Source organism: Cupressus sempervirens, chromosome 5 (genome assembly GCF_028749045.1).
Source record: "Cupressus sempervirens isolate cs-2001-9-10 chromosome 5, ASM2874904v1, whole genome shotgun sequence".
NCBI lineage: Eukaryota > Viridiplantae > Streptophyta > Pinopsida > Cupressales > Cupressaceae > Cupressus > Cupressus sempervirens.
In genome coordinates this window covers 636,245,766-636,263,275 of record NC_143122.1, presented here as the reverse complement: position 1 = coordinate 636,263,275, position 17,510 = coordinate 636,245,766, and the positions used below count along the sequence as shown (strand labels likewise).

General features: G+C 35.5%; 2 protein-coding genes across 2 annotated transcripts in view; one reads left to right on the top strand and one right to left on the bottom strand.

Moving 5' to 3' along the window:
• The first annotated feature begins 6,787 nt into the window (after nucleotides 1-6,787).
• The window catches only part of LOC149557505 (ankyrin repeat family protein), a 49,842-nt gene continuing 39,119 nt past the window's right edge, over nucleotides 6,788-17,510 (top strand). Inside the window, exons 1-2 of the mRNA XM_089832160.1 lie at nucleotides 6,788-7,180; nucleotides 7,701-7,934. Coding sequence (XP_089688286.1) covers nucleotides 6,823-7,180; nucleotides 7,701-7,934 — 592 coding nt within the window. The 5' untranslated portion in view covers nucleotides 6,788-6,822. The remainder of the gene's footprint in view (nucleotides 7,181-7,700; nucleotides 7,935-17,510) is intronic.
• Nucleotides 17,093-17,510, bottom strand: part of LOC149557507 (uncharacterized) — a 30,871-nt gene continuing 30,453 nt past the window's right edge. Inside the window, exon 3 of the mRNA XM_089786023.1 lies at nucleotides 17,093-17,274. Within this exon, the coding sequence (XP_089642149.1) occupies nucleotides 17,093-17,274 (182 nt within the window). The remainder of the gene's footprint in view (nucleotides 17,275-17,510) is intronic.

Here is a 17,510-nt window from a genome sequence, read left to right as displayed (position 1 = left end):
ATAGAGTTTTCTTGTGTGTAAATTCTCAACTCAAGTTCATTGTCAATTGATACAACACATTGTTTAGAATTCAATAAGAAAACATATTTTATTTTGGTGAATTTCATCTCTTATATATTATATATTCAAGGCCTAAGCATTCCTCCATCAATATCCGATGAACCTTTTGTACACTATTTTGATGTCTATTGATGTATTTCTATGTTATATTCTCCTTAACAATTCAAATGAATTAATGTTAGTACTAATAGAGACCTTGTTTTCTATTTGAAACAATTCGCCCTTCAAGTAGCTCATAATTCTTAATAAGGGAGGGGAGCATAGTTATGGTTTATGTCATTTAAATTTAAAATTGGAGTCCAAATTCATTCATATAGAAGTGGCTTCAAGGATTAATTTCATACCTATAAAAAAAAATTATCAACAATTTCATACCTATAAATTTAAATCAAGGTGTGTAGTGAACTTAAATAATGAGAATTAGTGATGGTAAGATAGGTTAGAATAAAGTAATTTGTAAACTTCCATATAAAAAAATCAATTCGAACATTAATAAATGTATAAAAATATATATATTTCTAGTCCACCGAAAACACAGGGAAAAATTACACAAGTGTGATTCCAACAACTACAAAACTGAGATGTTTTTTTCTTCAAAAAAAAAAATTAATAGAAGCCATAACCATAAGATCTTATTTACATCCCAAAAAGCTGCTCAAATAACAAATATAATTTTTTTCTTCTCCAGTTTGATATGGTGAAAATTATATGCCCATGATCTTATCCCTTATGCTTAGGTTCATTTTTCTTTTAGTTAGTTCTTTGTAATGGCACATATACAAGTGACATATCTCCTATAAAGACGTTTCATGCAAACTAAGCCTTATTCATTAGTTTGCATTTTTATTCAAGGATTGGTCTCAATTCTCAACTTATCCCTTTAGGTTAGATCTACAATCATGCATGCGAACTTGATCATTTCCATACTCACAAAAATAACCCATTTTCTTTTTAATTTTAGAAGTCTAGTTTTGGAATGACTTGACCTATTCTTATGACCAATTTATTTTGATTCAAGACAAGAAAAACTTCATTGCACCAAATGGGGTGTCCCTAATTCATCTTCGAGGCATTTAATATTACTTGAGTTTTTTTGGCATCCTAGAGCTATCATTACCACTTCCACACATTATCAAGTAATTTGCATAGCACATTCTTTAACAACGTTGTCCATGATATTTTATCTAGTTGTAAGCAATTTTTTAAGAAATTATACATTGAGGACATTGAGTCAAGTCAAAATAAAAAATGTAACATTAGAAAAAATCATATTTGTCAACATGTATTAGATTTCCACGTCCAATTAGATTCACTTGTGTGTGATCAAATCTATAATTATACAAATAATCCAAAGTGACAAATATATTACTAATTGATTCCAACATATTTTTTTAGCCTGATTAATTTTTCTACATTATAATTTCAAATTAAATATCATATATTATTTCATCTATTATCTCTTAAATATTTTACTGACATTTATCACAATAGCAAAAACAACATTTAATATCCTAGACCAAAGTAAAAAGCTACAGTACATTACATTTATGAAGATGAGAGCAACTAGAGCAAAGAAAAAGATAAAAGTTGTATCCTTCAAAATCATTATGAAGTTGAAGAATAAAATAAAATATCGATTTCAAAAACCAAAAATAATACCTTGACTGTACTTACTATTATTAGTTCCTGCCTAGCAGAATACTATAGCATCCGACTGGGTGTTATTTTCAATTTTGTTCTAGCCAATACTAATAGTTTATTTAAAATCTACAAACCTTTTGGATAATATTTTTGGTTTGGGCTGAGCTACATCTTTATTGGAATGATTATGTGTCAATTAGCTATTGACCAATTACCTAAACAATAGGGGTTTCATTTTTGTTGTGTGCACTGTAATATGTCTTTGGCCGACAAATGGAGACAAAATCTAATCAAATCTTTCCACTACAACTCATTTAATTTTAGACAAAATTTAATCAAATCTTTCCACTACAAGTTATTTAATTTTAGACTGCACAGAATGTACTCATTTAATTTGAGATTGTGCGGATTAGGTGATCGAGTTGTTGTTTTTTGACTTCGGCATTTCTTGTCATCCTTTTTCTTCTGACATGAATGAAGCAAAATCTTATCAAATCTTTTTTTTGTGGACTAAAAATTCATTTCGTTGTTCATGGCAGTAATTATTAGATACACCTATCTCGATCTGGTCATAAGGCAATTAATACATGAGAGAATGTGTCTCGGTGGCATTTATAGAAAGGAAAGCTGGTTTTCTTAGTTCACATGATCTTGTTCGTGCTATGCATAGAACAAGTGGTAAGCTTTTGCAGTGAAGCATTGCAATTTTTTTAGGTTTGCAACTGCTGTGTAATATGACCACATCCTTACTCATTCTATGTCATTGTTGTCTTGTGCATATTTGCAGTGAGGCGATTGCAACTTAAGTGTGTTTGTTAAAGGTATGGTTTTGTGAATTTGACATCCGACAATGTTTGTTTGTATTGATTCCTCTCTCAAAACGTTGGAGGTGTTTGTTTGATTCGTCTCTCTAGAAATTTGTAGAAAAAATTTGGTCTGAAAATCCTAAAAACGGTGCAGAATATTTAATACTACATTTCCTATTTTTTTAGGGCCATCGAAATAAAGTCCAATTTTTGCGTTCGAATTTATGAGGAACTTGCATCGAATATTTTAGTGATTCCCTAGCAACTGCTGCTAACGATAACAATGTTTTTTTTGGTTTTCTCACTCTTGCAACCATTCCTTATTTCCTCCTGCCTAATCGATAAAAAAGCCAGCAGAGTTAAAGTTTTGTTGTAGTAAAAATTGCAGATAAAAAAAACAAAAAAAAAAATCATGCATATTTGAATATTACACTCACACAAAACATTAAAGAGTTAAGAGAGGAATAAAAACCTCTTTCACGAGATTTGCCTCTGCAGTGCATGGAATTGATTTCCCTCTGAATGCCCAGAAGCAGAAAAGTGACACAGCATCATTCTGGCCCAGCAACCGCAGTTGATACACTTGAGTAAAGGGGTTTTTTGGTACAATGGAACTGTCCCTAGTTGTGATTAGGGTTTTGTATCCTAGGCCTTCAAATAGCAAATTGTTCAGGCTTACTCTGTCCCAAACATCATCCAGAATCACAAGAATTGGCGTCAATTGTTTCAGAAGCTGTTGTTGTAGCTGCATATGTGCATCTTCCAGTTATCTTTTCCCACATGGTCTCTAAAACGCCCTTCAGATTAGGGGACTATGAAACTGTGATGCAATATACTTTGCTTCCGAAATAATTTGATATATATATTGAACCAAAACTATTTATTCAGTAATTCTTTTAACATGCAAGAAAAATAAATTAAAGTGGTCTGAAACCAATAATAAGTACATAAAGCCACAGAAAAACATGATAGTACAATAGATTTACATAGACCTGTGTAAATAAAACAGAGAATGACAATAATACATAAAATTGCAAACCAGAAATATATATTTATAATCTACTATAGGAAATTCAAAAATTTACATTTTAAGGAACTCATTTCAGGGAAAACATCTTCCAAAGGAAACCTTTGGCTTATGACTATGAAGATATTAACTTTCATCTCATCTTTGAAGATGGAAGAAAAAGCACCCAAAATCTTGGAATATGTTGGCATGCAAGGCAGGAAAACTTAGAAATTTTCAGAGACCTTTAATTTGAGAATCGTTAGAGAGAGCCAGAATCGATGTGGTTTTGCCACCTCCTCCCATACACTGCACTCCTATGACAGACACTTCATCGTTGAACAAAACCTCCTTCAAATCTCCAATGGATTTCTCCAGATCAAAAATCTTTTCAGATTTTCCATAACCATTATCATGATTATAGCTTCCAGGATCTCCTAAAATCTCACTACTGCCAAATAAATCATCTAAAATCATTTGTTGAACCATCATGGTGTTTTGGGAAGGGTCATCTGTTGGCATGGAAGCCTGCTTGAAGATGAAATCATTCAGTCCCCTGCTGGGTAATTGTTTTTCACTTTTGCTAAAAGAACTCTAGTATCAAGGAATATGTTTGCTGGGATTAAGCTCAGGAAGCCATTAATGTCCTTTTCAAACTTGAGTATTTGTGAGGCATACCTATAATTGAGAGGCAGGTTGAAAATGCTTATGCTTTCACATTTTTTTGCCAGCTCGACGCCTCTTACAAGAGTATTATAAAACTGGTGAAAAATGGGATTTCGCTTATCTTTAGGTAATTTCAGATCAGCTATATAAATTTCTTGAATGGCTGGGGTTAAACATTTCAGCTGACCACCAATTGTAACCCCTAGACTCTTGCAATTGAAAATCTCCATCTTTTATGTATCAACGAGAGAAATAAAAGTCGACAATCTAACAGACATTTTCCTCTGTTTTACAGTTTAAAACTTGCTGACCTGAAAACTCACTAGTTCTTACCCAGGACTGCGCTTAAACTCAAAATTCATCTCCCCTTCAAGTTTTTCTTACCTGAATGTTTGTTTTCAAGGAGAGATGAATTTCTTACCCCTCATTGAATTAGAGCAGGAAACCCATTACTGTGTCCTTAGCAGTCATTTTATCAAGACGTTGTTTACCTTGAAGCAGCAAGATGCATCAATGAATTACAATTATTCATATCTCGTTACAGATTCCAATGAATATAGCCTTTTTTATCATATGAAAGTGTGACATAGTCTGACAGATACTATGTACACAAATGTCGAGTTTCAAGCTGGTTGCTTTGGACAGCTATGTTGAACACATAACGCAACATGCAAACAAACACCTATTTTTGTGACTTTTGATAGAAGCTTTTTTGATTTCATGATCACAGTGAAATTGTATTTTAGTTTTCCATTCATAAATAGAGTTTCAAATTTACTAAGTAATATTTCACAAACAAACAAAAAGGAAAAAACACAATGGAACAAAATTTGTAATTGCTTTGATTTCTATACCAAATTTATGCCAGTTTTGAATGTACAGGCCTTTCATCAAAATAGTTTATGCTCAACCTTTTGAAGAGTTTTCTAATTAATATGTCATTGCACCCATATTAAACTTTAAAGTTAACATCAATTGATATATCTTTTAACTTCTACTCATGTGAATCAATGACCATCCAAAGCCCAATTATCTTGAAAACCTATGGCAATTCCTTCCAATAGCTCAAGTCTTTCATAGGCTGTAGTGTAGGTCGAAGGTATAATAATTCTTTTACCAGTGATGATCTGTCCTGACAGCTTTGCTTGTCTTCCTAACTGCTATCTTGGACTAGATTGACTCTCATTTTGCTGCATTGACCACCCATGAAGGTAGGTAGGATTTCTTTGAGCATTGCATCTTTTTACTTGCATTGTTGATTTAAATGTCCAAAAATAATTAAAATAATTGTTTATTCTTCCTATTGTGATAGCTGTAATAAGATTAACAAAATATCATCAAAAAAATGAATCAACTCCCTCCTCAAGACTGAAACCTTCCTTCACAAAGCTTACAGAAGCTTGGAAATGTGTTTGTATGGATTATAGAGGGTATGGCTCCTCCACAATAGGCACCGGGTAAGCTTGCGTAAGGCTAAAAAAGCTTTCATAACATAAATCACCCTTTTTAATTAGTCTTTAATGCCTCTCTAAATGGTATGGCCTCTTGGGAACATCAAGGTCTACAGTTGGGAATAATATAATATTTATCATTCCTTATTTAACTATTTCCTTGAATGCATGTATTGCAGTTATTCCTTAAAACTTTAACAAATATTAAAAAGACAATTTTATTATTGCCTACAAGTTTCAATAAATTTTAACTCCGAAATTCAAAACCTGCAACTAATTATATACCCATACTTACTATCTCCCATTCTGTAGTTTAGTTTAGAAGAACTTGTGGCATCTTGCCAAAAGTGTATGTGCTATCCATGCTACACGTTTTGGATAGTGTTTTAAACGTGGCAGGTCAATTAATTCACAACACAGATACAACCTTATATTAGTTTTAAAAAACAAGTAGAGAGGAGAAAGAAACAGAGTTTGCAAAAGAGGTATGGACAGATGAATTTCATGTAGAAAAGTATAGATTGAAGACTCCAGAGGAAATTTAGAATATCGGTGGACTGGGGTTCTTGAAGGTTGCAGTTGCATACTAATCATTATAGATTTTGGGGATCTAATGCTTCTCGTTGATAAATAAATATTTTTGTAGATTATTGCCACCCCCACCCTCTTTTTTAATCTCTTTTATCTACAGATTTTACTTTTCTTTATTTTTTAAATGCAAATAATCAATGTAATAAAATATATTTAATTCCATTAATTGTTATTTTTTATAATAATTCTTTTTATCTTCTATTTTGATATATTTCATACAATTACGATGACGACTGAGTTAAAACATCATCATGTGTTGCAAATTATTAGAAGGGGAAATAGCATGGTTCGTAATTGTCTTTGCTTGCAAAAATCAAATTTTTTTTTTGTCTATGATTAAATTGTAACTAAATCATTTTTTTGACGAAAGTCTATCCAGTAATCTCTAGATCGTATGAGACGAGTGCTTTCCTAAAATTGTTAGAATTTAGTGATCTTGGAGCCTAACTTAACTTTAACTGTATCTTGATTTTTAATATTTGAATTTTGGTTTCTTAGATCTTTTACAAGTTGATTTTGGATTTCTTATAATTATAATTTTCAAAATTTGGGCACAATTTTGCAATTTTGGCAGTACTTGTAATTTCAGTTTTATTATTCCATGGTTATTTGGAAGGCCTATAACAGGAACCGACAACAGCCGCTCACCTGGACTGCCGGACGGCGGGGTTCAGAGTACAAAATTGGTACGACACGCAGCTTATCAACCACAGCTGAAACAATGGTGGCGGAAGAGCTCAGTCCTGGATTAATCGACGAAGATTTACATAGCTTGTACTACGGAGCAGAGGAGGAAGAAGAGGCGCCATTGCCATTGAAGAAGGTGCCCGCGGGGAACGTTTACGAGGCCGCACGGGCAGGTGATGTGGAGCGCCTCAAGGTTTTGCTCGAGGCAGGCGTTAATGTCAATGCCAGGGATGCTTGGGACTCTGTCGCACTCTACTACGCTTGCCTCGCAGGTAGAATCTTTCTTCTTCAATTATGCAAATGTCTTGGTGTCTTTTGTAAGGGGTGTATGGCATTTGTATGAAATTGTGTTCAATTTTAGATCAGATGTGCGTTATTTATTTATTTTCATAATTTTTCAATGTTTTGGTACCTTTTGTAAAGAGATTATGGCACTTGGGTAAATTTATCTTGGTTTCTCGGTTAGTTGTATTTGTCATTCTGATTTTCTTTTTCGAATTTGAATTTGAACTTTTAAAGATCACGTATGTTATATAAAATTCTGTTAAATTTTTAATTGTATGTTTTACTGTTGACGGTGGATCGATCACGAAGGTCGATTTAAAGTCCTATGCTTTGCATTCAGAGGGATTTTATTGCAATTATATTTTGGGGTAATGAACTTTCATTTTCAACAAACATGGACTGCACAAGATTAATTTCTTTAACATAAAAAAAACATCATTTACATCGAATTTAAGTGGGAATATTTTAATAAAAATATTCAGTTGATGCAAGTGCCCCTACTGGCAGGTCACCTGGATGCTGCTAGAATGTTGCTGGAGAATGGAGCTATATGTGCAGAGCACACCTTTGATGGTGATCGGTGTCACTATGCTGCACTCAATCTTAAGGTGAGGAGACTGCTGAAGACATTTGAGGCGAGACCACCGCCTCTGGAGCCACTGCAGAGTGCACTACGTGAGGTCTTCTTGAGCTGCAGTGCCAATAGACTCTTCCAAGACGAATATGCAAGTTATAGTGCAGGTATAGAAGACATTCTGAGAATATATATTGTGCAAAATTTGTTTACTCTCTACAAACTCTAGGTATCTTTGGCAAGGTTCTATTAAATTAGCTTCTATTGAATTGCCAAAAATACTTATTTTCCAAAGATTTGGTTGCCTAGAAGAGGAGAAATATGCTAGAAGTCATGGAAAAGTTCTAGAATATTAAAGATTAGAGTGTATTCAAAGTTCAAAAACTAATTTTTTTTTAATTTATAAAACAAGGAATTCTATTGGGGCCATCATCTGTCCTAGAGGAACTAGAAATGAAATCCTAATAGAAAAGAGGACTAATATTACATAATAAATCAATGAATTTACCGCAGAGTCAATAATGATGAACAAAGGGTACTCACATGTAATTCCAGTTCTGTGATCAAAGAGATGTTGCATTGTGCCAAAATTGACTAGCAAGTTGTCACCACTTACTATTGGCACTGCAACACTATATCATCCCACCACCGACGCTTCCAATGACCAACTTGACAACACCTAGATGCTTCTACCAACAGACCATAATCTTCTTCACTTGGCCCAAAATTACCTCACTGAAATAAGCGTACCAAAATAGACCCTCTAGATTCCTCTTGCTCACAACAACCAAGCCTTTGGCCACCTTGGCACCAACCACCCTCCTCACCCCTTTTGTGACTCAATGTTAGGGTATGAATTTTCTGAAAGCAATGCCCAAGTGTCTAAGAAACTTGTTTGTCTCCAAAAGAAGTTTCAGACACTGTCTTTATCTAACACAAAGTTCACTTAATAGGCCATCATAACACTCATGACCATTTCTATTGTTTGCTGCATCTTCATGAGAGTCTCATTTAACATTCTTAACATCACTATATTCTTTCCTCTCATTGATCCACTTTGCAGCCAAAGCTACACACCTACTTGAGTCCGCATTTCTGCTACTGGGCTTTTTAAGATAGACCTTCTTTTTCACCTAGAGGGAGTCAATGAATAAATTGGACTTGTCTTGATATCGTCTCATTAACAACGAAAAATAAGAGATTTGTTTTTCCACAATTCTAAGAGAGAAAAACAAAATTTCACAACTTGATGCATTGGGATATGCAAATTGTAAATGGCGTTATATTAAAGTGCTTGTTATGCCAACTTTATTTTATTATTTTAATTGTTGGCTAAGGTAGTATAAGTTATCAAATGGGTTGTGAATTGTTGACTCAACCATCAGTCCTTCAAATATTACCTCAACGATCAAAGAAGAGTATTGATTTAATAAAGGTCTTCTCATAGTGTTTGCATTATAAACACTACCTTTGGAATAAAGCATTGACAATTACATTCTTATGCAATCATTCTTGATCTCAATAAATAGTCATATCTTGTACTTCATTTGTTTTTGTTATTGTAGTTTTATTAGTCAAAATAAGCATCCACATTGCTCTCTGGTACTTGGGTCTAAGAAATTTGTTTGTTTCTAAACGAAATTCGGGACATTGTTGAAATACTGTTAATAAACTTAAAGTCCAAGATTATTTAGCGGCGGCTGGGGTGGGGGGGTGAATCAGTAATCTATCAGATTCAAAACTTTATCCAACTTATCAACCAAAACAGATCTCAATCATTTAACCATTCACAACATGCATGCAATGTAAAATTGTGAATCTATAAGTAGGACAACTTATAAAACATCCACACAAGTGACACAAAGACACCAGTATTTTTCATGTGGAAACCCTTGGTTAGGGGAAAAACCATGGTGCAAATTATAACCCACAAACATATGCACTCTTCTGAAATGCGCCCAATTAAAGACTTAGCCCACAATAATGCCCTATTAGGAGTAGACCAGTGAAGGGATTTGCCTCTAGCCATGTTAGGGGTAACCTTGTTGGAGGATTTCTAACTCAAGCTTATGAGCCACCCAGTTAAGGGAATTAATCTTTAGATCTGTCAGGATGCTGCTCACCTTGTTAATAATGATCCAAGGGATTTAGACTTGAGAACCTGTTAGCACTTCTCAATTGCTTGTATACATGCTTGACCATACACAATATCCACAATCTACATAATTATTATTGTAACATTTTGTCATATAAACACACATTTCAATCTCTAGGACAGCCATCACCTTAACCAAAATGTTTTAGTCTTGAATTTCACCTAAGGCCTGCCACAACATATTACCAAACCCTAATCCATTATTTACCAAATATTTTGATCTGCACATCTATTCAACAAAAACATTTGGCCTTTTTGCACTTTTTCCAATAAACATGCATTACTTCAAGAAATTCAATCATATCATAAGAGCAATTCAACGTAGCTCATTAGTGCCACATCATCACTCAACTCTACATCACGAAAGATCTCTTGGAGTCGTCCCAACCATTACGAGTTAAGGATCAAATTTATATTGTTCTAAGTGTTCTTTCCCTTTCTTATGAACATACTTCAATTGATCCAAAACATGTCTTTCTGTAAACAAAACATGTACGATTGGAAGATTGATCCCATAACCGAGTATATATCATAAACCTTGAATTAGAACATTTGAATCAGCTCAGATTTGATAGTCCAATTAAATCATTCTTTGTTTGTCACTAGCTGTACTACCCGGTTGCTTTGTCACACTTAAATCCTTCATAACTCTTGATCAACTTGTTTTCAGCTTGTGCGATGGTAGATAAAGCATCATGAGACATCCCTTAATCATCCATAGCTGCCACACACCTTAGTTCCTACTCCACAACCACTTTCAAGCCGATTTTCACTTGCACATACTTGAACACTGCTCTTGGTAAACAATCAACCAACAACATTCAAATTGACATCAATGACAGCACAATAACTGATCAATTAAACATCAAACATGCACTAAAATACCTGTACAACACAATTTGCATCAGTTATGCCAACAAATATATCAAAATGAAGCTCACTTAATAGGCCATCATGTCACTCATGACCATTTGTATAAGTTGCTCTTGTAATGTCCTCTTTTTGAGAGGACCTTGGATCTTGCCCTAAGATTACAACAATAAAGATAAGAAATATAACTTATTAAGATGCAACTTACCATTTAAGGATTTTGTTTTCAACATAAAATTTTGGTTTAGCACCGACAACCATGTTAGATAATATTTGAAAATTAATTCAAAAGACCAATTATTTCCATTTAGGGCTAGGGATGCTAATCAACAATTATATGTATTTACATAAAACTAATTATCGTCTTCTATTTAGGTTTATGCACTAGCCAGCCATGGCTCCATTCCCATATCTAGAGTTTGGAGAGGAAATTTGCAAAGGGTGCCTAGCTACTATTCAACTCAATTAAAGCCCAAGAGCATGCAATGCCTAACCAAAACAACTTGCCTCTTTCACTACAAGTAGAGGAACAACCTATGATGATTCAATCCCTTAGGGTAGGCAATTTAATTCGGGGGAACCGAAGTTATAGAGGAAGACTGTTCAACCCTTTTAAGCTCAAGGGCATGCAACACCTAACCAAGAGAATTGGCACCTTGGCCCACAAGTGGAGGAACATCTCATGATGATTCAATACCATGGGGCGGGCTACTTGATCTAAGGTTTGTTGTGAGTTTTTTACAACATCACCTTATTGCAAATGGGGACCCGCTCTTTCGCTACTAGGTTTAGGCAGTAGAGCAAGTTTGGCAACAATCCAGGAAGTAAGAAGCCTCCTCAGAGTGTCAAACGGGAAAATTGAGCAAAAAAGGCAACTTTTGACAAGTGTCAAAATTTGGGAAAGATTGAGAAAATTGACCATGTCAAAATGTTGAAGAGCTTGCAGAATTTGGCTAAGTCTAAAAGTAGGAAACAAAAATTGAAATTGAGCTAAGGCAAGGTAAATTTGGCCCAAGTATGAATTGGAGATGAGACTCTTCTTTGTTCCCATCAAATGGAGATGAGACTCCTCTTCCTTTTCATCAATTGGAGACACGACTCCTCTTCATTCCCATGAATTGGAGATGAGACTCTTCTTCGTTGCCTACAAACCTCTTCCTATCTCAACTTATAGGTATAGGTAGCGCTTCCCCATCCCAAGGTTTATGAAAGAAATCAGGGGATGAGACATCGGTTTGGTCCTAGCAAGATGAGCTCAAATTTCCATTCTACATGGCTCAAACTCTAAGTAGAAAGCCCTCATCGTACAAGTTAGAGGCCTTGGGCCCATAGAAATCATTTAAAGGTCAATATATAATGTCCCCTTTTTTGCCAGCATTGGAGTTTGAGAGATTAGCCTATTGTTGTGATCCTCGTAGGCTAATTATTGTGGATAGAGGGTCTTCTAAGGTAGTTGCTTAGCTTGGGAGGGTCTTGTCTTCTCCACAATTTAGTAAGCTACAGGTTGGTCTTCATTTGGCTTAGATTGGACTTCATTTGGGCTTAGTTTTGTGTACTTACTATTTGTGGTAACAAGTGTTGATTGAGATGAGCCCTTTCTATTTTTGGAAAGTGTATTTGGTCACATGGAGAAATAATCAGTATAATTCCTATTTCAAACGACATATTTAAATAATGAGTATTTTGGGAGTTATTAAATTTTTAGAGGCCAAATTATTATTAAATCATTAAATGGCTTATTATACAATTATAATTTAACTTTATAATTTCACCTAAGTTGAGGGTTGATTCATCATAGGAAGGGGCCATTTATTTAATTAATTATAAGCCTATGCCAAGTATTGAATGTTATAAAGTTGTGTTGGAGAAGCTTTGTAAGTGAAGTTACATTTTGGAAACAAAAAGGCATTTGGAGATTATAAATATGAGCTCTTTGTGAGGGAAAGAGGCATCCGATTATCTTATTTGCTTTTGTTGTTTTTTTGGAGGGTTTCTTTTCCTAATGGGTGAAATCTAACCACTGATGAGGTATAGTGGTTTTATTTGATGATGATCTATATTTTTGAATATTGGTGTTCTCTTTGACTGTACTAACTGTAGCTGAGAGGGCAAGCCTTGCAAGAGATTTCTCGGCAATTCATAATCCAGGAACATTGGTAATTCCTCTTCCTATATCATTGTTAAGTCTTGATTCTGATTTGGAGAATTATATTCCTGTGTTTAGGAACAATTTGTATTGGAATTAGGAATGATTGGATATTTTGAAATTAAAGGCCAACTATATCAGTGTTCTGGTGTTTACATATCTGTTTGTGAGCACTAACTTCTTCAGCTAGCTGTTATTGGTTATATCTGGTTATCCGGTATAACCAATACAACATAAAAGAGAACACAAGACACCAAGATTTAACATGGTTCACCCAATCCCTGGGCTACATTCACCAACAACAAGTCCAATATTATTATTATCCAGTGATTACAACTTGATTACAATCCGTAATCCCTTACAACTCAATACCGCCACAAGAACCAATTTTCACATCACACATTATGAAAATCCCTAACCTTAAGCCTTTTTATACAAGCTTTTGCCGCTTACAAAATTAGGGCTAGAATAAGTCGTCCAATAAGAAAAATAGCAGTCGACGCCTTTTACAATATAAGGGCATTTTTGGCTTCGAGAGCGCTGCCCTCGAAACCCCCCCATAGCAGCATTGCCCCTTGACCCCACCTTGTACTGTGACAGGGAGTGCACCTGGGGCGCTGCCCCAGGACCCCGTAGGGGCATTACCCCTTGACCCCTGTCTTGGAGGCGCTGCCCCCAAACCCCCATAGAAATAATATGGGGAGAAAACCATGCTGAATAAACCTCCGAGTTTGATTAGGCTCTATATCACATCTTTGTTTACCTCAGCTATATCTCTATTTACCTAGGCAGATTGTTCATGAGTTTGGGTGCCTAATTACTAGTCATTCTAGCATCAACCTGCTGCAATTTCTAGGTACCATTTACCTACATATTGGCACGACTCATTTGGTGATTTTGGTTCTTGTCTAAGTTGCCAATTCGGATGTGGATTCTGAACGCGGATACGGGATACAGGGAATTTATTTATTTATTTTGGATGTAGATGCAAGAGGAAACATATTGCATATATATATGCAAAGAAATGCAAGAAATATACAGAAACAAATCATTTGATAGTATGAGTATGATACTTAACCCTTTATCAAAATTCAAGATATTTCAAAATTCATATGATATATCAATATATGCTTGTCCAACATTAGAGTTTAGTCTTAGACAATAAGTTCAAATAGGTCATGTTCAAGATTCCAACAAAATAAAAACTTAGTTAATGATTGAAGATTCAATCAACTAATATGCATCAGAGTTTGAATCATAATGATTCACAAGAAAATCCACATTCTTATCATCATCTCCAACTGCTGAAAGATCATTTGAAGCAAACATGGTTCCACTTATGCTAGATGCACCATGTGCCACACTATCATCATCACCATCTCCGATTATAGTAAGATCATAAAGTGTTGCATCCAAATCCACACACTCAAGGGCTACATCCCAAAGCTTTGTTGCCCCTCCTTGTAATGATCATTCTTATGTAACACAATATGCAAGTTGGTGTGGACAAAGACCAAGTCCTCAACTTTCTTGGAGCCCAACCGGTTGCACTTCACTAAATGGATAAAGGAGTATGTACTGTGATTCTTTCTAGTAACAGAAGAACTAGCAATGTAGATAGTTGTTACAAAACATACAAATGAAAAGCAAATTAATTTTAAAGAATGTGTAAAACACTAAATTCTAGAATGCAAGTGTAAACATAAAAGTTTAAAACAAAACAAAATAAAAAACTTACTTGTGATGGGACCTTGATTGCAAGAGGTTGAAGATGCTTGAAAGGTTGACCATTCATGTACCACCATGTGATAACTCCCATTCTATTTTGGTCCTTTAGTGCAAATGGAAAATGCTTTAACCCCGAAGCAAACAGTCCAAATTCTACCCTCACTTTTTCATGCATTTCGTCCAGTGGGAAGAGTCTTGCAAGAGCTTTGTGCCTCCCCTAAGCAACCTCCTCATCTGCAAATGGTGCAACTCTACCCCACATACTAAGTACCTCCTCACTATAGTACCTAGGAGATAAGGCATATGCAAGGAGATGTAATAGGGTAGTCATCTTATTCTAGTGATGGTGGATGATTGCTTCCACTTGATTGCATAAGACTTTGCTTTGTGTGGGGTCACTCTTATGTGCTTGTATAGAATGTTTTACCTTCTCAACCATGGTGTCCATGCCATCATACACATCCCCCAAGCAAGGTGTATCTGTATCAGCAAAGCGGAGCATAGTCATGATGGGCTCAGTGAAATCCAATACATATGCCACACGAGTCCACCAACTCTCATTCAAGACCAAATCCCTGACCCTTTGTGCTCTTTCTAAATTTGAGGTCTTCCATATGCCCTATTGATTATCGATGACCATTTGGCTCAATGCATCTTTTAACATTTGTATCTCTCCCCCTCTTGGTATATTTTCTTCACCCAATCTATTTGAGTGCCAATCTTCTGCATGATCAAGTTAAAGGAGTGAACAATGCACGGGGTCCAAAAAATATGGTTATACTGACTCTCAACCAAAGCACCCGCACCCCTTTAATTTTTGGCATTGTTTGTGACCACCTGTACCACATTCTCACTATCCACCATCTCAATGGCTTCAATGAGAATTCTAGAAATGAATTCAGAATCCTTCACTTGCCTCTCACAACCAACAACCTTCAAAAAACATTGCCCCTTTGGGGGAAACTACAATTCCATTAATCAATGGTCGGTTTTTTGTATCCTTCCAACCATGTGACACAATAGTTAGACCCGAAGTTTTCAAAGATTTTTTGATTGTTTGAAGGTCTTTCTATATATTTGTCTTCTCTTGTTGCAATAGAGTCATACACACCTTTTCATACCCCAGGCTTGTGTAGTCAGCCGATGATTCTTTAATTGCTGCCACCATTTCCTTCCAATATGGTGATCTCACAAGTTGAAAGGAAGCCCATTTGCATAGAGGCAACATGCAATAGCTTCATCAGCACGGTCTCTTGCCTCCATTTTAAATGTTATGTGCAATGGGCCTCTTTTGCGGGTTGAAATTCCTACTTCTTCCTCATTCTCTCCTAGTACAAGTACTTGCAAGAATGGGTGTTGGGAGGATACAATTGGTTCAATGGGTACATGCATCTTGCTCTTTGAGGATAGACCTTGATAGTAGCTTTTTTTGGATCTATTGACCAATGCATCAGCAGCTTCTTGTTCTCTTACAAATGAAAGTATTTCTGCACTAGTCATCCCAATACCATTTTTGCCTTTGCACATTCCAAATCCTTTGCTAGCGGGGCCCATAAAATGAAGCTTCACCTGGGAATATGAGCTATTGAAAGGTTTTCCTTTGTTACTTTGACAATAATTGCACTTCCAATAGTTAGAGCCACCTCTTGCAACCTGTGATATCCGTGTTGTATGTCTCCACAAAGGAGAACCTATATTAGTATTGAAATTATCAGTCCCTTGGCCTCCCTAGCCCCCCACTGAACTTTGACCAGCACTACCACTGACAACCATTCTTGCCTAGTTTTTTGCAACCTATTCTATAAGAAAATAAATAAATTTTAATCAGGTCCTAACAACTATGAACATCATGCGTACAAGTGGAAAAAAGTGAAAAAAAAAACTATGAAAATAGATAACTAAACTTGCTTCTTTATATCTTTAAAAAACTTTAAAAAAAATTTTAAATCAAAACTTTAAAATTTTCTTCAAGAACTCGAAAAACTTCATTAAAATACTCAAGAATGGGATTGATCACTTACCTCAAATGATTTCAACTTCTTTGAGAAAGCTATCTCTTGCCCTTCGATCGATCCTCTTTGAAAATACTGAACTTGGCTTTACAATGTCAATGCAAACTAGAGACCAAATGAGAAGTGGCTATAGGTGCAAACAAAGTTCCAAAATGATTTGTGAATGCTTCAAGGCTCACCTTTAGGGTCCTTTTAGGGTTTCATAGCAAAAAACAACCTAAAAAAATCAATTAAAACACATGCATATGGGGCAACTTATGTTTTTTTTAATGTTTTGAGTTGTTGGGTCCGTGGGTGCTCCTGGATGCATCCAGAAGCCTTGTGGACGCTGGCCGGAAGCCAGCCATAGGCTTCCGGCTAGCTTCCATAGGGCTTCCAAACGAATCACACACCTGTCCACGTCAGATTCCACATCTAGGCGATACCGAGACAAATCTGTAACTTAGGAACTTCTTGTTTATATGCTGATTGAAAGCTCAATTTCTCTGTTGATGAGCGTTGATTATTGGCACTCCACTGACATTTCTGATTTCTGAGGTCTGCTATTGATCGATATGCTGCTGCATAGAGGGTGATTGCCATTGTTATAATTGGCGCTGCATTTTCCAGAAATCAGCATCACTGCTACATGGTCTTCTACTGGTTATATGTCTGCACTCAAGCCACAAACTGGGGAAGAAGGTCTTTGCTACAGCAACAACATTGATGACTTGAAAGGTTGTGGTTGCGCAAAGGTCTGAAGCTATACAGTAACCAAGTTCTATTCATGATTCAGTTTGTAATTCATTAATTTGCATCAGGCTGGTAAATAAATAGATTGCATGAAATTCTG